Raw genomic sequence first — 22,125 nt, 5'->3', positions numbered from 1 at the left:
CCGGCGGGGATCGGGGAGGACGTCAGGTGGGGGCCCTGCTGGGGGGGTAGGGGCTCCTGGGGGGGTAGGGGACACGGCTGGCTGGGGCATCTGCAGGGCCCCTGGGGGGGTCCCGGTGGGCCCTGCACCCCCCAGTCCGACCCTGCCAGACTGGACTGTAAAGTGAATCATAACTCACCCCTTGACATCACTGGCCTACCCACAAATTGTCCCCTGGCCCACCCCTGACATCGACAACCCCGCCCCCTATGTTGCCCACCTCTCTTCTATCCTGGACGTAAAAGAATTAACTCCAGTTGTACTGTAAACAACAACTAATATTTCAAAAAGCAGCAAGAATAAAACATTACAATCACAAAAGATTGATCTGTTGTCTGCTTATCTAGCTGTGTTTTGTTCTGTATTGAATTATACAAATGCTTCCTTCTATATTTTAGCTTAGCCCAAAATAAATGAAATGCAAGGTAAAAACAAAATTGTTCACCTCTTTATTTCTCTGGTACAGAGATCGATTGATTTCACTCCAGTTTGCAATAGGAGAAAGTCCAAAATGTTGCCTTGCATGATTGTAACTACATAGTCCAAAGTCTCTTCCTTGCTGTATACTCCATGAAATGTAATCCATACGGGTATATTTCAGAGTTCCATACCAATAATCTGATTTCAAATTTAGGAAAACAAAAGTCAAAATAAAAATACCTTGGGTGAAACCATGTCACATAGATGATTAGGTTAATGTAAATTCCAATGGTGGGAAAAATAATTAAAGTTGTAAATATGAAAAGTTAGCATAAATAACAAAAGTTTGCATTTGACATTTATTACATTGCAAACTTTTATACCATATACTGCATTTTCAAGGCCTGCTTATAGGGGGTCTATTATGTGACACAAAAATAACACCTTTTGCAGTAGGAAGTTATGTTACAATGGTAGAAATTGACAATCTTCCATTGCAGTTTGGGAACACTAAATGGTTCCTGGTTGTAAAAGCTATATTCAAGTTTTACAAAAGTAAAATTGTTTTTAAAAAGACGTATTTTTTTCATTACACATTTTTTCCTATTAATGAGTTTTAAAAACGAATTTTTCCGCGGCAAATTTGCGTGGGAGTTTCTAGAAACAATTCTCCAATGACGAAATGCAGAAATTCGCTGCGAATCCATGCCTGGCGAAAAAATTCGCTCATCCCTATTTATAATTATTCCAGTTAAATGCCAGTCATAAGTCTCTTATTTAAGCGTACCTCGTAAATCTTCAACAACAACATTATCTTCCTTTTCAGCAATCTGGGAAATCATTCCAAGGAGCAAATTATCGATATCTTGGGCTGTCTTGATGTTTGGATTCTTTCAAAATAGATTTGGGGTAATAAGATGAAGATTTGACAAGCAGAACAAATGTTTCAGTAATTGACATGATATTCTAATTGAATCCAATATAATGGTGTGTTGATCCTTTCCAATAGAAATAAATGCAGCATTTTACAAAAATCTTTCATTTGTCTAAGCTTTGGTTGTTCTTATTAGTGTATAAAAAACACAGCCTAACATGACTTGTTTAAAAATACAATTTATGATTTACCTACTTTATGACACCATGATTTACTCATTTGTGATTTTTCATAATTATGCATGGTAAAAATTGCAACTAGCAGAAAAAGTAGTGGATACCCTTTTTATCCATTAATCATGAAATTTACCACAATGTTTTTTTTATTATTATTTATAAATCAGCCCCTAAGAGAATGATGTTCTGGAAAAATCACCATGTTATCAGTATAAAGAGTTGTGGTAACACACAGAAATGGGTTTTGTTATTATTCTGTTACTGTTCCTTGCCAGTAACTATGGAAACACTGATGTGAGCTTTACAATCTTAGCTACTTCCAGTGCCGTGTAATTAATGCCTTAAGTAACCAGGCCAAATTTTATTGGCGACGCATTAGGTGTTACATTTTATTAGCTGAATTAAATTAAATTGTTCAGACTGTGCTCTACAAATAATAGACGCTTTCCTCTGACACAAAATTCTCATGTTCTATTTAGGCATTAGATAGTTTAGTAGACATTATGCTGGTACAGTCACCAAGAGCTTGGGTGAAAGGAACTGCATTTTCTGTCTTGATACTCCTTCACAATTATCCTACAGAAGGCAGAGTTTACTACCACTTCTTCCTGTGATCTCTAATTGTGTTGATTTATGTGTCTCAAAAAAATACTTTGCTGTTCAAAATGAATCAGTTAATAGTACTGCTCCAGCAGAATTCTGCACTGAAATTTGTTTATTAAAAGAGCAAACTGCTTTTTTTAAATATTTAATTGTGAAATTTGACATGGGGCTAGATATGTTTTTAGTTTCCCAGGCATCCTTGGCCATGTGACTTGTGCCTTGACAAATTTTAATCACACTTTACTACTGTGCTGCAAGTTGGAGTGATATCAACACCTACCTGACGCCATCCCCCCCACCCCACCCCAGCAGCCGATCAGCAAAACATTGAGTTGGTAACAAGACAGCAGCTCGCTGACTCCTCTGCAAAAATAGTCAGCTGCCTAAACCAATATTTCCTCCATGGGCTAATAGCGCTACTGGTGCTGTCCTGAATTTTAGCATGGATAAACAAGCAAAACTGCCTATACTTCTCCCCAATAAATTAGGGGGGCTTAAGGCATTTATCAGCTATCTAAAATACTCTGTTGAAAAACTGCCCCGTATGTCATTAGCCTCAATTAGCTTGTGAATTAAGGGATATATAGATATATATACACACAGTAGGCACTTGTAAATGGTACATTGACTTCTATGAACAATAGCTCCAGATCCTAAATATACTAAATATAGTGTGGGGGAGAAACATTACCCAAAATACATTAGTTTGGGTGATAGACAGTGGGTAGTGGCACTGCCAATACATTAAATACAGTAAGAAGCAGTGGGAACTTTAGCCACAAATAGATTAAATACAATGAGAGGCAATGATTTCTGACACCCAAGACCCTTCTAGAAAGCAAGTTTGCTGATGGCTGGAGAAGATATTAGCATCGTAGTGATCAAAACAAATTCCACAGCACAACTTTAAACTGCAATCATTTCAATGTAAAATTGTGTAATCACGATCTGTTTAAATGGCATGTCATGCTCCATATTTTTTTAGGTATAGGATTAATTATATGGCATACTTCAAATAAATATATATATTTATTTATTTTTTATATAAAAAAATGCAGCTTAGTTGAGATCAAGTACAAGGTACTGTTAATATTACAGAAAAAGGTAGTCATTTAAAAAAAAAAAAAGACTTATTTGCTTAAAATGGAATATATGGCAGAAGGCTTTGTAATTCAGAGCCTTCTGGATAAGAGACCCCATACCTGTTCTGCAAGAGCATAGAATGAGGATTAGGGTGTATATCAGCGTGCAAGTAATGCAATAGTAAAACTGATCTCTGGCAATAGCATATTTCTGTAAATATAATTATTTCCTTACTTTTCTTTTCCAGTAACTGTCACACAAACGGTAAGCTGGCCAGAAACCCCCATCAGAGCTTTGGACATTGTGAAAATGGCATGTCTTGTTTCTGCAAAGAAAATACATTTTTTAGTTTGGGATTGCCAGCATTGTTAAAATGCATTCTGGTTTCAACAAATAAGCAAAGAGGGCATTGGGTTGGTTTTAGTGTGTTTCTATTGTGTTGTTTTACTCAAGTTAAAAGCAATTTCAACTTCAAAATACATTATTTATCACAACAGGTCTTTTTTATATGCTTTTTGGGAGTTCTGATTTAGCTACCTTACATGTCTGCTTCTTTTAAAAGTAAAACTTCAGATGGTATGTGGTTGCTGGGGTTGGTGATTCTACACTAGCAATACTAGTAAGTTATCACATTTTAACACCTTGGCAACACCCCTAGAGTCAAGACAGAATGAGCATCATCAGTTGGTTTATGTTCCTAATCCACTACTCCTTTTAGTGTTAACACTCATGATCTAATACTCTCTATATTCTGCTCAGTTTCCAACTTCAATCACTACTTGATTAATTATGAAAACTTAGCAAAGACAGTTGATAGAACAACTACCCCTTGGTGCTGGCTTTACCTTGTATATATCCCAGCTGGTAACAGTGTTGCCATAAATTGAACAGCAGCCTGGAACTCATGAGAGAGACTGGCATCCACATGTTGATTGTATCCTAAAGACAAATTACATTTACATCTTAGCTGAAGGAACTGTTTATATGATAAAACAAGGGAGATGCATAGACTATGTCTGATAGATGTCTGGCATATAGGCCTTGTTTTGCATACACTATAAGATATATAGATATACTTTTTTACACTCACTGTAATAAACATATAAAAAGAGCTCCTGCTTGGCACAGGTATTGAGGATATAAATGACTGCCAGGTGGAAGGAGGAGATGTGGTCAGTTTGAATCTCCTGCTTGCCCTCACTGCCAGAGAAAATGGTGAAAGCAATGTTGCCTTAAGTTTGCAAAATCTCCAGGTTTTCAAAAATTCACAGGAGAAACAAATCTCAGCAGATTCACTAGTAATCACAATTTATGTTAAACTCACTTAGGCCACAAAAATCACCAGATGTTATCAAATGACAAACCTCAAATATTCGAGATAAATTACTTTTTCACTCTGATTTTCTCTAATTGCAAAAACACTCTGAGGCCCAAACAGACTCCCCACCAGTCAACTAAATAGTGACTGTTTATGGCATATTACAGCAGTCCCTTTGGCATTTGCCAGAATCCACAGATTGCTAGTCTATGCTTGGGGAGGGGTTATAGCAACATTTAACTTTTTTTAAACATTTGAGTGTAAGATACTTACCTTCATAAGCTGACACTTCCTTCTGAAGAAATACAGGCAGCCATTCATACATTACAACATTCTACAAGAGAAGTGGGAGGAGGGTGTGTACCCCACTGAGTTAAGTGGAAACAGTGAATTATATTTAATAATATGTATTTCTAAAAATGTAATATATAAATTGCTGATGGATGAATAACTAGGTGGTAACATTTACAAACATACATTGTGGCGTTACAGTAGTACAGTACAGAAGTGGTAACTAGTAATTCCACGGCACAATCTAACCAGTAAATAAACAGTTTAAGTGTATGCTGTAGGCTGCATTGACTTTTGTCTACATCTTTTTATTTGACTTTATTAGGGCTGTGCCAGTTGACTTTGATCTTTTCACATCCCGTTACCAGTAAACACATGGTGTGGCATTACCTGGTGAATGTTTTTTTTTAGTGTGTCTCCCGCACTGGTCTCACAGGCTTATGTTCCCTGATGTGACTTTTTATAGCAGTTACCTTTGATCTGTCCCTGCACATATCACTGTGAATCTCTGGCTGTCCTTATGGCACTATTAATAAATGGGACAGGCTGCTTATTTTAAACAAGTACAGGATACAGAACAGCTTGGGAATACAAAAATGACCATTTCAAAATGACTTTTGGCTGACTGCTAAAATGTGCTATCGTCAGTGACATTCCTATTCAAGGTAATGTGTAACAACTGCACAAGAGAAAGGTTGGTTTGACTGCTATAGTTCTTCTTAGGATCACAAATGCAGTGGTTACAATTTGCCAAATACCAAAGACTTAATTAAAATAAAATGTTCACTTGCCCTCTGGTTTCCACTTGTAGAGGGACATATACTATTAACTGAATGATATAGTTCATATTAATGTATTCACTATTGCTGTTTGTTTGGTTTGTATGTGTGCCAAAAGCTTGATATTGTGTGCCTTAAGTAAGGTATCTCTCATTTTTGGTAAATGCAGACATAAATATACAAACAAGTAGTCGAGCCTACTAATTTTAGTACTCCATATTGGACTTTACCTTGATCTTTTGTTTCTCTAAATATTTTCAGGATGACTATCTTCTAAGAAACAGTATTACCTGATAAGTGGCAATTATCCATTTTCTGGTATTATGAAATACATCTTCGTCTGACCACTGAGGATATTTTTTAGCAAACTGCAGTGCAAGGTAGTTATGGTATCTAAACCAGAGAATGCTCACAGCTTGGAGGAAAGGATTCTCATTGGCTCTTGCATTGCCAAAACCTGAAATGATTAGCATATGATATGTATTTGGTAACATCATTTTGGATTCTATAACAATCTAATAGCATTGATCTTTTTGAAGGGTTATTTTGCTGATTCTATATGTTGAACCAAAATGTTACTGTAAAATGCTGCCCTTATAACTCCTTAATTATTAAAAGTGTACAGTATGTTTCTAGTAAAAGATATATTCATTTGTGGCACTATATGGTCTTTACATCTCATATTTATACCTGAAGCACTGAAGTAAAGATGGAGTGAGAGAGTGCTATGCCCGGCACTGTCATTAATGTCCCCACACTGGAGGTCACTGCCATTTTGGACACAATCAGGACATTTCATTGTGCCCTGTGAAGATTTGATATATAAACCACCCTCCCCCAACAAAAATAATATATTGCTTGATCATGGGCCTTTATAAGCCTGTTCCTGTATGAGTACTATTGTTCTGAATACCTGTTTTTTTTTATTGTTAACCTGATTCCTGACAACTTGTTAACTCTGTTCGTGCTGACCTTTGTCTACAATTGACTTCAAATCCTGCTTCACCCTTTGTACCTTGCTTCCAGACTTTGCCAGCCTTACTTGTCTTGTCATTCATAGCCGTTCCCCAGTACTTGCTTCCTCCTATTCGTACTTCCCAACCTAGAGGCTAGCAGCCTTGAAAGATGGTATATAAAGAAACTAGACTGAGGTAGCCTTCCCTTGAATGACTAAAGTCATAGTGACCGCTGGCACCTCACATGTTCGTCAACTAAGTTGTAGGGGTAGGTTTATTATCTAGTAACATTTGTGTTTTTTTTTTACTTTTACTTTTTCTCAACTTTTGACTCTTAATGGTTGTATTGCTCAGCACGCCTCAGCATCAAAATTGACTAATAATACCCATCTGAATTGCTTATCCCTGATGCAGACTACATGCAGAGATTAAAGGCTTGAACAAGTATTGTACAACAAATTGTACTAATGCAGGAAATAGTTAAGGGCCAGATCAAGCTGGGAAATCCAAAATAATTCCCAGCAGTTCAATCCCTTTTCCTTCCCTTTGCCTTCAGGCCCAAAGGTTTGAAAAATCATAAATGTGCCCCTACTGAAAAATAGTTTTGATAGTTTGCCTAAGGCACAATTTCTTTTGGCCTATTCTGCTAATTTGTTTGCAAGAGGCTGCAACAAAAACAGAATTTGGAAAAAAAAATAAAATGAGCTTAAAAGATTATTATATATTGGTTACTATGCACACATTGTTTTAAGGCTCAAATCCTTTTATTTTAAATGTAATTTTTATAAAATTGTTATCTGTGACAAATCTAAACGGGTGAAAACAATTTGTGGTGTGTACTATCTTGCCATACTTCTTGCCATTATTACAATGAAATTTCATGATAAAAAGCTGCATTGTGGGTATAGAATTAGGTTTTGGTTTTGCACCTTGCACTACTTTAATAAAATACCCCTTTGTATTTGGAACAATTAAACACTAATAGCACACAAATGTAAAGCCATGGACAATGTATCCAAGTGTACCTATTCCTCAGAATTTCCTGTGCTGAGTTAGTAGCTCATTCTTTTGTGAGTAATCTATTCTTATAGCCGCAAAGATTTCTAAATACCATCTGCACTAATGTATGCATGATATCAGAAGTCATGTTTTGTATGGTGTCATGGAAATGCTTTTTGATTAATTACTGCTACTACTATTACTACTAGCACTGTTTTCATGGTTACTACTACACTATTATAATTATTATTATTTATAAAGCGCCATCAATTTACACAGCGCTTTACAGAATAGAGGGGTACAAAAGACAGAACAGTTAACATGTACATATAAACAATTCACAAAAATGGTTTGCAGTAACATTGGATGAGGATCGGAGACACTAGGGAAAGGGTCCTGCTCGCAAGAGCTTACATTCTAAAAGGGAGGGGTGAGACATAAGGTCAGGGTAACTAGCATGATGTTGGAGTTCATGTAGGTGTGTATAGTGACAGTAAGTGCGGAGTGAGAGGAGGAAACCAGTGGTTAGTGAATGTTTGGGGGGTTTAGGTTATAGGCTTGAGTGAAAAGGTGAGTTTTAAGAGACCGTTTAAAGGCTTGGAGAGTCTGGCAGTGCCTAATGGGATAGAGGAGAGCGTTCCAGAGGATGGGTGCAGCACATGAGAAGTCCTGGATGCGAGAGTGAGAGGAGGTGATGAGTGAGGAGGAGAGAAGGAGGTCATGAGTAGAGCGAAGGTAACGTCTAGGGGTGTACTTGGGGATTAGGGTGGTTATATAGAGTGGTGTGGCACCAGTGAGTGTTTTGAAGGTGAGTACAAGAATCTTGAATTGAATCCTCTACATCAGTGCTGTCCAACTGGCGGCCCGCGGGCCGCATGCGGCCCGCGACCCCCCTCTGTGTGGCCCCCCACCTGTCTGGCTGCTTTGATGACTTACTTTTGTGTAAACTTTAAATGGTATCAGTACTGAGATTAACTGGCCCCCTGCATGGTTCTCACCTCAGATTCAGGCTGTAATCCCTCTGTATTGTTTGAAAATGTAATCCCCTGTGTTTTTCACACCTTTTAATACCTGCATTGTTCTACCCCTGCAGTGTTCACACCTCAGGCTCAGGCTGTAATCACCCCCATTTTTCACTTCTTCACACCTCAGACATAGGTACTGTAGGCAGAGTATGGCACATACAGCCAGCATAGGGCAGGTAGAGTATGGCACACACAGGTAGCATATGTCAGGGAGGGTATGGCACACACAGGAAGGGTAGGGCAGGCAGAGTATGGCACACACAGGCAGGGTAGGGCAGGCAGAGTATGACACACAGAGGCAGCATAGGGAAGGCAGAGTATGGCACACACAGGCAGGGTAGGGCAGGCAGAGTATGGCACACACAGACAGCATAGGACAGGCAGAGTGCTGCCTGTGTGTGCCATACTCTGATTGCCCTATGCTGCTTGTGGGAGGTGAACCTGGCAGGGGTTTGTTGTGGGAGTTTGTTAGCAGTTGGATGGTCCCTAAGGTGTGTAATTATGTACTGGGGGTTGCTCTGCTATCCACAGGGGAGGAGGAGGCATATGGAATTATATATGTATATCTTAATATGACATAATTCTTTCACATATGAATGATGGTTGATATCCCCACAGTAAGGACCAAGCATTTGGGATTTTGCTGTGCTACCACCATTGTGATAAAATAGGTGTGGTTTAAAGTGGGTGTGGTTTCAAAAAGGGGAGTGGTCAAAACTGGCTTCCATTAGCGGCCCTCCACAATGTACGCTAGAGAAATTCCGGCCCTCGGCACCGTAGAAGTTGGACAGCACTGCTCTACATGAAAGGTAGCCAGTGTAAGGATTGGCAGAGAGGGGCAGCACTTGTGGAGTGGGAGGAGAGGTGTATGAGTCTGGCAGCACTGTTCATGATGGATTGGAGTGGGGTCAGTTTAGATAGGGGAAGCCCACAGAGCAGTAAGTTGCAGTAATAATATAATGAAAAAATGGAATCACACAAGGGACAACCAAAAGGGTTCTGTGAGGGGCAATATTAATAAGAAATATACTGTGTCCTACACAGTACCTACAAATACAAGGTATTAATGAGCTCACCATATATCCCTTCCTTTCCTCTATGTCCTGTGGAAGGATCTGGTGCTCTCCACATTAGAAGTGCATCACCTGCTTCTTTTGGAAACATGGGGTCAGAATCGGATGCCAACTTTCCACCCGAAAAACTTCTTAAGGCATCACTCCAAGAATGGGATGAACCATATATTGAACTTCCGTCTATCCATGCTGTTACAGAGTTTATCTTGGGGAAAAAAGGAATCAAGACAATAGATTTGCAAATGTTTTCAACCTTGTGGAAAACAAGTTTTCTTGCCAAACATGATTAAATACCATAAAACCCATCTCCAGGACAGTGATGTGGGGATTATAAAATAAACAAATATTGTATATGTCTAAAATAGATTATCAAAAGTCTGTAGAAATTCAAAATGTAAACAGACAACTAAAAAATATATTTCTGCTTATGAATTATCCCTCTCCATTGTATGGTAGAGCAAAAGGATGTGCATGCATTGCTAAGATAAGATCTATATTGTTTGGGGTTTTAACTGTCATAGTCAACCACTGCAAAGCCTTTGATAGTCTCAGTCATGCAATACTTTACTGTGGCATATTACGGATTATTTATGGATTTTTGGTGGATATTATCTACCAATAGTGATGTCCTGTGTCGGCCGTGTGTTTTTTTACACAACCGCGCCCATTTTTTACATGACCGCGCCCATTTTTGACACGACCGCCCCCAATTTTGGCGCACAACTAATTTTTCTGCTGCAAATTTTCACTGAAGTTTTGCAAAACAATTCGCCAATGGCGAAATGCGGAAATTCACTGCGAATACATGTCTGGCAAAAAAACTCGCTCATCACTATCTACCAAACATGAAGCATAAATTGCCTAACAGTGTCCTATGGTATTATTACATCACACTTTCTTCCTACCTGGTGCCTTGGATTATTTGGACTTTCTCCACTACATTTCCACCACTGACTGCGCTGGAATGGTAGCATTACTTGACCCGTGGCATCTGGGTCAAATATTTTATCCCCTTTAGGTACTGCAATATTCAGAAACTCAGCAGGGCATCCAGAGTTTTCTGTGCTAATAATTTCAGAAAGTACATGGTATCCTGAAAGATAAAGCAGAGGAAGCACAATAGTATGCACAATAACATGTGGTTAAAATTGGCTATAAAGCAAAGACATTTGGATCAGCATTTTTAAGAAGGCCTGGAAGTGATCCTGCCACATGTAAACATTAAGCAGGATGCTCTCATTGTAGCCCATGAAATGTTGGCTAATGGTGTTTTGGTTTGTGGAGTCTAGAGAAAAGAGTCTTATCTTTAAGGAGAGCTTGACATTACTATAAAAACAATCACTAAACTGTAGTGGATGCTTAATCTTTTCTAAAATGGTCTTTACAATTTATTTATTACAAATCATATACACTGTAGTTGTGAATAATGAATAATGAACTAAGGAGTCACATGACCCTATGAAAGCAACAGGCTAGCGTTCAAGTGCTTTTAAACAAATGATGGACTCTGAACGCTAATATCCTTATACTTTACAATAGAGGGTACATTATTTATAATAAAACACTAGTGAGTCGTGTGACAGAAGTTACATCACTAAACAGCACTTATTATAACTGATAACATCACTAAGTGCTGTTTATAAGGATATCATTTTCAGGATATTCATGAGTCTTGTGTATTATATCAAAACAATACTATTTTAGCATATGTTAACAGTTTGTAATGACTAACTGGTAAAAAAAAAAACATGGTTGAGTTGTTAAAACATGTAGTGAAAACATTAGTTTCACTAATTACTCAAATTCTTTATAAGAAAAAAATAAGAAAACCTATTTGTAAAAATATGTTTTAATCATCAGCTACATACTGCATGCAGTTTCACCTTTCACCATTTGACCAGTCCAAACCATAGGACTAGCAGGATGGACACAAAACAATACAAAATAAATCACACTTAAAAAGAGCTGGATGTGAATGGTCACAGCTTTTATTAAATGAATCCAGATAAACTCCAAAGTATATTTTTGTACTTTACAACAGAGGCACATTAGTTATTAGTGAGTCACGTAACAGACATTACATCACTAAGCAGCACTGATTATAACTGATAACATCACAACACATGACTGTAATGTTAGTGATGTTATTGCCAAGATACGCCCCTTTCTTTCACAAGTAGCAGCTAAAACACTAATACATGCCCTTATCCTTTCCCGCTTAGATTACTGCAATCTCCTACTAACCGGCCTCCCAGACTCCCACCTCTCTCCCCTGCAATCAATCTTAAACTCTGCTGCCAGGATCCTCCTGCTCTCTCCTAAGAGGGAACCTGCTCAGCCTCAATTAAGCTCTCTAGCATGGCTCCCTCTTACGCAAAGGATAGCATACAAAATCCTTCTGCTAACATTTAAAGCCCTTCACTCCTCTGCTCCTCACTACATTTTTTTCCTGGCCGTCTCCTCCACTCCTCTCAGAGCCTCCGTCTTTTTACACCATCCACACCCACTGCGCTCTCTCATCTCAAACCTTTCTATCTCGCTGCTCCTTACCTCTGGAACTCTATCCCTGAATCCCTCCGTGGGTAACACTCACTCTCTTTAAGATAATACTCAGATGTTACCTTCTGGAGCACTAAAAGTTTATTTTGCGTAGTCCTGTGCTTAAGGGCAAATGCCCATACCTAGTGCACTCTTACCTTCCAATTTGTGCCTGTATGTTACCCAACCAACTAACATACAACCCCTGTAAGCTCTACGGGGCAGGGACCTCCTTCCTACTGTGTCTCATACCACATGACACTTACTCCCCGTGTATTTATACTTATTTATTGTATTTATTATAACCCTGTGTGTTATTCTGTATATTGTAGGATTGTACAGCGCTGCGTACCCTTGTGGTGCATTATAAATAAAGTTATACATACATACATGACTGAAAGCTTCTTTCCAGGGTCACCCTCTTCCAGTCAAGACATTATTACAAAAAAAAAAATCACTTTTTTTTTGTAGTGGACTCTTAAGCTCACTTAAGTTCAGGAACTTATGCATGATTTTAGTAACTGATTGCTTGAGCTTGAACGCTCAAGCATTAAAAAATCTGCCCCCATGTCTTCTCATATTTTCTCTATATTACTAGGGTTCTGTGGTTATGTATATGTGTGTGTTTATTACAATGATAAATATTATTCTCTTGTTGTAGGTTTCAATGTTCAGATTCAAAGTATAGAATCCATAACGATTCTGAACTGCATTCTTTGATGTTTGATGTTGACGCAATGCCAAAGAATGCTGTCAACCAAGCTGTTTTGTAGTTGCATCATGGGGGTGAAATCATATTTATAACACACCCTAGCAGTAACATTGCCAAGGAATGCTAAAGAACATCTAGTTTTAATGCTCTTCAGAACAACATTAAAGTGAAAAAGGCTTTGGTTCAGTTTACATTTTTACCAAGTACAAAATACTTTTACCCCAATTTGCTTTATTCGCTATTTCATTGCAAATAACAATTTCAGTTTAAGTAGACATTTAATAAAAAGGTTTGAAATGTAATACTTTTACCTATTTTTTATTATGTATTCAGGATAATGTATGTATGTATGTATGTATGTATGTATGAATGTATGTATGTATGAATGTATGTATGTATGTATGTATGTATGAATGTATGAATGTATGTATGTATGAATGTAGAATGTATAATGTATATACTGGCAAACAGCACACTGATGCAATCCTCCTTCAGTGAACTGTATTAGTTTAATTAAAATAAATTTCTTCTCTAATTTCTACCCTTGATTAAGAAATACTGGTTCATTTACTTATATTTAGAACTTGAAATGCGTGGCTATAAGTGCATTCATTTCTTACTAAAAGTAGTTTGTGTTTATAACCTTACCAAAAAATACGCCAAGAACTGTGCGGTTGCGGTTTGAAGAGAGGCCTGAATCTCCTTGCATGGCCACATTACTAATTTGCCTTGGGTTAGGAAGTTCTGGTTCTTGTATTGCTTGATAAACTCCATCGGAGTAGGCAGCTGGCACAAGACGCAGAAGCCTAAAACCTAGTACAGGGTATAAATAGAATTTTATTGAAAAATTATGACTTGGTAGAATATTTACATCACCCTCCCAAAACTGACATTTATTAGTATTTAATACAGTTTATATTTTTTCACTAGCGCAACTGTAAATTAATTTGCTATAATTGCCTGTCTATTGTCAGTTAAATAAGGTGAGCCATCAGCATCTCTTATATGTTACAGTATATGTTATAAGAAAAAGTAAAACAAGTAAATCAGTCACAATATAAAATGCACTCTACATGATAATGCACTGCCAAATAAATGTTTATAGCTAAACAAATCAAAACACAGAAAGAAATCGCCAGCGCTCAGTCTAAACCATGCTGTGGCTTTGATCAGGTTCTAGATGCACCCTTGTGCCAGTGTTCAGTCTAACCCAAATTCTAGAGTTGACCAGCTGTTGGAAACAATAAAGAACAAAAAGAAAAAGAAAAATTGCCAGCACATGGTTTGCCCTTAGAAATAATTTTTACAAAATATAAGGTGTCAAGGCCCCTTGTTGTACATGAATCCTACACCACCTTTTAGCATTCTTAATCTGTAATGCATTAAAAATAAAGTGCCATGCCCTTACTACCTACTCACACTGTTTGCCAGGGAATTGATTTTAAATGCACTGCAGATTTAAAAAAAGCTAAAGGAGTGGAGGTACAACCTGCAGTCTACATGCATTAAACATATTGTAAACATCAACAATTGGAGAAAACTCAAACCAACTGAAATAATAAATATTGTGTTGAATCTGTCCAAACTACTTATTTATTGATGATACTAAATTGTGATGGTGACAATGATAAAGTTACATAAGAGCTATTACATGTATTTAAGCTTTAATGTAAAAAAAAACCAGGTACAAGCAGTTCTTAAATAACTCTCTTTTTCTGGGTAGCCCATATCAGCATTTAATTATAACCTATAGCCCCAGTTTCTCAAAAGTGTTAGTTTACTCAAGTGCTACATCAGATCATCATATACATCCTATACAGATTCTGATAGATCATAGCTATTCTGGGCTGAAAAAAAGACAACTGTCCACACTGACACAATGTACAATCAATTTAGTTAAGCTAAACTAAAAGACAATCCGCATTACAAAAAAAAACTGAAAAAGTAAGGCATTGCTAAAATACTTAATTCAATATAATTATGCAGTTCAGGACCCAGCAGAGTCAACAGGGAGTCTCTGGTCTACAGAATGCCACTTTTTGTTAGACAACTAGTTAGACAAGTTTGCTACAATCTAATTTGAGCCACTTGATGCATAAAGATTTGTTCAGTTATTACCTTATTTATTAAAGGCAAACAGCTTTCTCAACAGCCTTATCTACCATACTAATTAGTGATGTGCAGATAGACTCACAACCTGGGGGACCTGTGGGTTAACCCTTAGGTTATGGTTGAAATTAAGCCAACCATTGCTGCTTCCAATTTGGTGTGGGTCAGACTGCAGAAGTACACACTTCCTCTGCTCACGCTTCCTTGTCTTAGAACTTAAGGGACATGCAGAAAGATACAGACATACAGAGTTGAAAGATACATTGAAAAGGCAAAGTGTCCTTAATCCAACAGGAAATTCAAATCTACCCAATAAACATCTGGCTGATTTTCAGCCAAATATTGGTCATCAAGGCCCATCTGAGGGCCCCATACACAAGCAGATAAGCTGCCCAATTGGTCTGAAGGACCCGTATCGGCTCCATGTTTTGTAATCCATGGCAAACTGTTGTTGGCCTTCAAACAGCAGATTAGTAAATTATATCATTCCACGGGTTTCTATACCTTTTATTACATTCTGTTCTTTATTTTGTTTTAATGTAATGCTTTTACATTGTCCCTGCATAAAACTAGTGCTGCTAAAATAGCAATAAGATGTTATACAGTACTTTAATAAGAATACATTCCACTGATTTCTTCAAAGACTTAAAAAAAAAAATCTCAATTGGCACTCTAAAGTCCGACTGAAAGTTTTAATGCACATGCATAATGCAAATGCTAATATTTTAGAGCTGCGCATGTATAAAAAGTTTAGATAGTTTAATGTCTGCTCAATATGGGTCTTGTCAGTAAGCAGTTTCACCAGACTGATAATATTTAATCAGATCACAGTTAGTCTCTACAGAGACAAAATGATGCCCTGTTAAATTAGATGGATCTTTTTTTAATACAAATGTGCAGTTTAAAAAGAAAATGTCTGCTTTTGTGACTAACCTAAGAAAATTTGCAATGTATGTTTTTACATATTCAAAAATCTTACTTTACAAAGAACCTGCCTATAGATAGCATTTTAGATTCCAGGCTTGAGCCCCAGCAGAAGTGAAAAAAAAAGCGCAAAAATTCTTCAAGACATTAACCCCTTCATTTAAACTGTTTTTCTATATAACCACATTGATTTTTAACACTCCCACCTTTGATATATAAAACAAAATGTTATATATTAGCAGATTTATAAAGATTCACCCATTTGGGTAATCCCCAAATATTTAATAAAATCTACTTTTTAAGGCAATGACCAAATAGTTAATTGTGTTTCATACCTGCAGACCCTCGGTTGTGTTGGTGTAGATTGTTGTACCAGCCGTCATATCGTTGAATCTCCCAATGAATGTTTTTTTGTGAATCTGTTAGAGTAAGTGAATGCTATAAATGCACAGCAATATGAATAAACATATATCCATATAATAAAAACGTCATAATGGTTCATTTTACTGAAGGGATTTGTGACAAAAGAAACGTAAACGCATCAGAGCATTAATATTTAATGCCAACTAATTTAAGTCCAACTAATGACAAGTTTTGTTCCCCTTGCCCTGGGATGGGTGTTATATTAAAGTGAAAGGGGTTGGAAAAAGGGCACATCTGTGTAGGAAATATATGGATATATATATATATACACAAGGGCTCCTTTACAACCCTTTTACAATCCAAAAAATAATTAAAACTCAATTGTTTTTGATACTTGCTACCCTGCAACACGGTAAAAGCCCACAAACAGGGACTCACATAAGGTTTGCCCTCAAATTTTTACATCGATCTTAGGTAGCACATGTGGGCAAACTGGGCAATAAATCATGGCAACCAATCAATAGTCTGCTTTCATTGTTATATCTGCAACTGACTGGAAAAATGTAATCAATGATTGGTTGCTATGGGTTACTGCCCAGGTACAAATTTGTCCAGTGCTTATAAATGAGCTCCAGTGAGTACAAGGCTGTATGTACCTTCAGAGCTGCGACTTATGATAGATTCAGTGCAAGGTGCAGGCTGTGCTCAAATATCCTGCCACAAGAGCTCTCCAAATAGGCACTGTTGCTGTGAATTTGCTGTGATTTCAGTGTGCCATTTAGGAAATAATACACACATGAGTGAGGACACACTGATTCCATTAAAAATAAAATCTTAAAACCTAAAATAATTGCTGAACCTCTCAGAGAACCCAAAGTGAAGAAGTACTACCTACAATTATCATAAGGCTTTACTGTTAAAGGAACAGTAACATCAAAAAATTAAAGTGTTTTAAAGTAATTAAAAAATATAATGTGCTGTTGCTCTGCAAAAAAACTGGTGTTTTTGCTACAGAAAAGCTACTATATTAATAAGCTGCTGTGTAGCCATGGGGGCAGCCATTCAAGCTGGAAAAAAGGAGAAAAGGCACAGGTTACATAGCAGATGACTAGTAGATAAGCCCCATATAATGGGGGTTTATCTGTTAGCTGCTATGTGCCTGTGCCTTTTCTCCTTTGAATGGCTGCCCCCATGGCTACACAGCAGCTTATTTATATAAACTATAGTTCCGTTTTTTTTTGTGCTAAAAATAGGAAAAATAGGCAAAAGCTCTGAAAAAGTCGCGCAAGGTACAAAAAAGTCGTGCAAGGTACGAAAAAGTCGTGGAAAATACGATTGGACCAATCGAATGAACGTTCGGAGCATTTGTGGATAAGTAAATGTGCCCCTTAGTTTACAGGAGGCTTTGTTTGGTAGTACATATTTTTATTCAACCAAAACTTGCCACCAAGCCAGAAATTCCAAAATAACCACCTGCTTTTGGGCCACTGGGAGTTACAGCCAAGAGGTTGATAATAAATATGTTGCTTATGAGCCACTGGTTCTTAAAAGAATGAAAACCCTTTGCTGAGGTTAGGTAATACTATGATACTGAAGAATAATGCACTTGGACTTTAGAGCTGCACATACAAGTATAACATATTCAGACAGACTTGATTACTGCTCTGTGTGGGTTTCCTCAGAACATGGGTTCAGCATTAGGGGGTAAATGTATGATTGTTCATAAGAACTCATTAAGAAAACCCTGTATTAGTTAAGGAACTCGAGTGGGGGTTTGGGGCAAAAATGTTGGTTGAGGTTTTTTTCCCCATGTGGACTTTCCTTTAAAAAAAAAATCTGCCCCTAACTATTGAGATTGTATCAGTCAATACAATTTCTTTTCCCCTGCTAATTAGAAAATTAATGACATATCTTATTTATACATTAAATATCAAACATTATACATCAAAAACATCTGTACATCCAATGAATTAGCTTACCGATAGCAATTCAAATTCCAGGTTGGAGCCAACAGCAGAAAGCCCAATAATATAAACAAGTTCCAAAGCACTAAATATTTCTTGTGATGTAGACATTTTGAATGTGGCCAAATGTATTTATAGACAAATTGACATCCTACAAAAAATATTTACAGGGTGAAAATGTAAAGTATTGTATCATAAACCTGTGCATGGAATTGCTGTATTAGTTGGTCTCATTACAGGGCACCAAAAGCAATCTCTATGCATGTTGAGGCAGCTTACACATCAGCATAATGTCTCCTCACTCTGCTTATCAAGACTATTTAGGCGAGTACACCACATGATGAAACTTTAGTATATCATGAACTTTCCTATCTAAAGCAGTTATATTCCCACATATATTGGCAAGAACAACTCCAACCACCTGATGATTATATTTTTCCCAGCATTTTTTTGCAATGTGCTATCACAACAGCAGTCTTGTCCCGTCTGCTTTCTACATCTTCTTTGAAGGAATCAATATGAATGCTTAGAACAGTTCTTTATTTCAATGTTCTTAGGGCACCACTTTTTACTGTTCATTGCTATTTTTACACCACTTTTTACTGAAGCCATAAATTGCACTCGCCATTTAAGGGACAACTCTTATAGCCTATAAGGAAAGAACATTGCCATTCATTTGTACCAAGATAGATACAGCTTAGTCACAAGTACAATATAAATAAACATTTAAGTGTATATGGTGTTTTAAATGAAAAGTCTCACAAATGTTCAGATCTTCTGACTTACATGTGATGTTGTATAGCTCTGCAATAAAAAGCCACACGCAGGTCCAGGTAGAACGTGTTTTCATTTTCAGACAGCAGCACTCTAAAAAAATAAACAATAGTTTGAGTGATCTGTTGTTCTACTCTAAACAGACCTTATTACTAGAGATAACTTTTTGTTGGAGACTGTTCTATTACATTCTATTATAACAAAAGAAACCGCACATTCAATTAAATGTGTATTACAAATCCCAAAATAGCATGAAGCTGTTTTCTGTTCTTTAAATCAATACATAGATAGATAACCCTATGGTAAAAAAAAGGATTCTAAACCTGTAGTTGTCTAACTGAGATATTAAAAGAACAATGGAACTACGGGGTTCCTAGTTATTGTAAAAGTGCTTTTACAGTGATGGAGGGCACCTAACACATAAGGTCCCTTTTGTCACATTCATTTTTTAAATGTATCTATCACTTACAGCAAATCACATGTGTTGGACTTTATGGTGACATGTCTAATTAGATTCTAGATATATAAGGCCTCTTCATCTGAAGACAAAAGCTACAAGCAAGATGATATTTTTATTTAGTACCCCTTTATTTTGGGTGCCATAGAAGTTGATAAATGAATACAGGTTTTTGTTGCCCTAGAGAGACCTATATTGCAAGAAGGACCTAAACAGGAACATTTCCATGCCTGGAACAGACACACTCAGGAGGGAGCCAGAAGCTCATGGGGATGAGTTCTTCCAGTAAAAGAGTGTACTCTGAACATGAACCACAGAGAGCTAAGTACAAAATCTTAAGGTTCCCCTACACTCTCCCCCACTCTAAGCTGAACCTAAGAAGCATAACAGAAAATATTTAGAATTAGTATAAGAAGACCTGGAGATCATTATTAACATTACATAAAGCTTACTCAGAAGATTGTTCAATAAAATGTCATAGAGTCTAGCAGATGTGCAGTAGATTAACAGTGGGAAGGACGTTTGTTATACAGAAAAATGCTAGGCGTTCCCAGAGTTTGCAGGGTTTACAGCCTATCTTCTCTTTATATAACAAATGCCTTTTTAGGGAAATAGGCATCAATTATATATAGTAGAGGGAAGACAGGCTGTGTTTGGCCTTCTTTAAGAATCTGCCACAGTTTTTAATATACCAGTCTACCTTCCTTTTTGACATAATTGCAATAAACTTTATTTGTGCTGAATCTGAAAAATGTATGGTTTTTGTTATTTATTGAGCTATACAGGGCAAACAAGGAAATTGATATCTGCCTCGCAAGAACACAATATGGAGTAGCTTCAGTTTCTGTGTTTGCCCTATTTAGCTCAGGAATGTTAATGTTAAAAAACATAGAACTACATTGAACTAGAACATACTATCTTTGAGTTATACTCTATAGTTTGTGGCTAGACACACTAAACATTACTAATAAACAATATTCATCCAGATGCAGTTAAATGAAAAACAAAATCATATAGTTTATCATGTAAAGACTCCATGAAGTCTGGAAAATCTGGAACTGAATTAGGAGATATGTTTTTGCTATGGAATTGAACCTGGCTGATGTTCTAAATAATGAAGTCATTTAATTTTGCTCAGTATTTTAACTAAGAAGGTATTTTTACAATATTTTTTGAAGCATAGTGGTTATGTTTATTTGTTCCAAAAATATTTCTTAGAGACAACAGTTTTAAAAATTCCTTGCAAGAATAGAAGAGAAAAATAAGTAGTCCAATGGTTTAGTCAAAGATCTTTGTCTTTGAAGAAGTTTACAGATCTGTGACTACAATACTGGACCACTAATTTTTAATTTTGCACCAATTAAATTTTTTTTGGTTTGCAGAGTGCAACACTGTTTTTTGTATATATAGAAACAGAGAGGTGCAAAACCGGCAACCTCCCCGGGTGCAGGTCAAAAATAAAAGCAGAGAGAAAGAGTACCACACTCACAGGGACAGGGCAAAAAGAAAAAGTTTTGGGAAATTTGGAAAAATTACGAAGAATTCATAGAAACACGACTTTTTTGGTGGCTACTTTTTCACGTGAAATGTTGAGTGAAATTTGAGTCTATGGGCATTTTTTCGCTGTACCTTCTTTTGTCATGACTTTTTCCCACAGAGACTTTTGATGTGCTGAATACATTGGAGTCTGTAGCCGTTTCCAGGGCTACTTTTTTTTGCAGAACAAAATTTGGTAGCAAATTTTTGGGTGGTTCCATTCAAATATTCACCAATGTCAAAATGCAGAATTTCTCTGTGAATTTATAACTCCCAAAAAACTTTGATCACCACTAAACAAAAATTCCGTCCCTGAAAGGTGTTGTACTGTGTTAGCCAGTCAAAAAGTTATAGGGTAAAATTTCTGATATGAAACATTACAATAGTGGTGTAAAAGTGATTACTTTATTGTCTAATTAAGCACTGTAAGCTTTAAGAACATGTCAATTTTCTCGTTTGAAATGAATTGCATAGAAGTTATAATGGCTTTGACATATTTATATACGTGGACAAACACACTAAAATGCAAGCAGAAAACTTAAACAAGCATTAGGGAGTAGATAGATAGTACCATAGTAAGAATCAATGGCAAGACACCTGGGACTGAAATGCCATGCTGCCCTGAACTTGTTAACAAGTACAATAACAATTTCAAACACAAATGTATAATATTACTTTTAATGATGAAACAATTTTGTATTGAATTTCTTCTATTTCTATTTCTTTCTATTAAGAAAGAATGTATCTATTAGCCCTGCTAATTTCATATTTACATAGTTTTATTTTAATAATGTATTTAGAACTGTTTATTTGCAACAGCCCATTAGTTATCTGAAACATCAAACATTTCATATTTGCAACAAAACATGTGAAAATGAAGATGCCAAGTTACTCACATTTTGCAAGAGGTGTAATCTTTAAAATCCACTCAGCTTCTTGTTGCAGTCGCTTTATGCATTGTGTGAAACCAAAGATATTTCTTCCAAATGTAAGGCCAGCCGGCTGGTTTTGTAAGAGAGAGAGGCAGGGCAGAGGCATTACTCAATACACAG

General features: G+C 36.8%; 1 protein-coding gene across 1 annotated transcript in view; it reads right to left on the bottom strand.

Moving 5' to 3' along the window:
* Positions 1-22,061, bottom strand: part of duox1 (dual oxidase 1) — a 55,607-nt gene extending 33,546 nt beyond the window's left edge. Inside the window, exons 1-12 of the mRNA XM_031899149.1 lie at positions 21,970-22,061; positions 19,093-19,173; positions 16,315-16,398; positions 13,595-13,759; positions 10,602-10,789; positions 9,700-9,901; positions 5,934-6,100; positions 4,847-4,907; positions 4,101-4,194; positions 3,490-3,580; positions 1,247-1,349; positions 485-657 (exon numbers count right to left, since the gene is read on the bottom strand). Of these exons, the coding sequence (XP_031755009.1) occupies positions 485-657; positions 1,247-1,349; positions 3,490-3,580; positions 4,101-4,194; positions 4,847-4,907; positions 5,934-6,100; positions 9,700-9,901; positions 10,602-10,789; positions 13,595-13,759; positions 16,315-16,398; positions 19,093-19,156 (1,392 nt within the window). The 5' untranslated portion in view covers positions 19,157-19,173; positions 21,970-22,061. The remainder of the gene's footprint in view (positions 1-484; positions 658-1,246; positions 1,350-3,489; positions 3,581-4,100; positions 4,195-4,846; positions 4,908-5,933; positions 6,101-9,699; positions 9,902-10,601; positions 10,790-13,594; positions 13,760-16,314; positions 16,399-19,092; positions 19,174-21,969) is intronic.
* Positions 22,062-22,125: the final 64 nt, after the last annotated feature.

This window comes from Xenopus tropicalis, chromosome 3, assembly GCF_000004195.4.
Source record: "Xenopus tropicalis strain Nigerian chromosome 3, UCB_Xtro_10.0, whole genome shotgun sequence".
NCBI lineage: Eukaryota > Metazoa > Chordata > Amphibia > Anura > Pipidae > Xenopus > Xenopus tropicalis.
The sequence above is the reverse complement of the archived record's forward strand: the minus strand, read 5'-3'. Positions and strand labels throughout refer to the sequence as shown.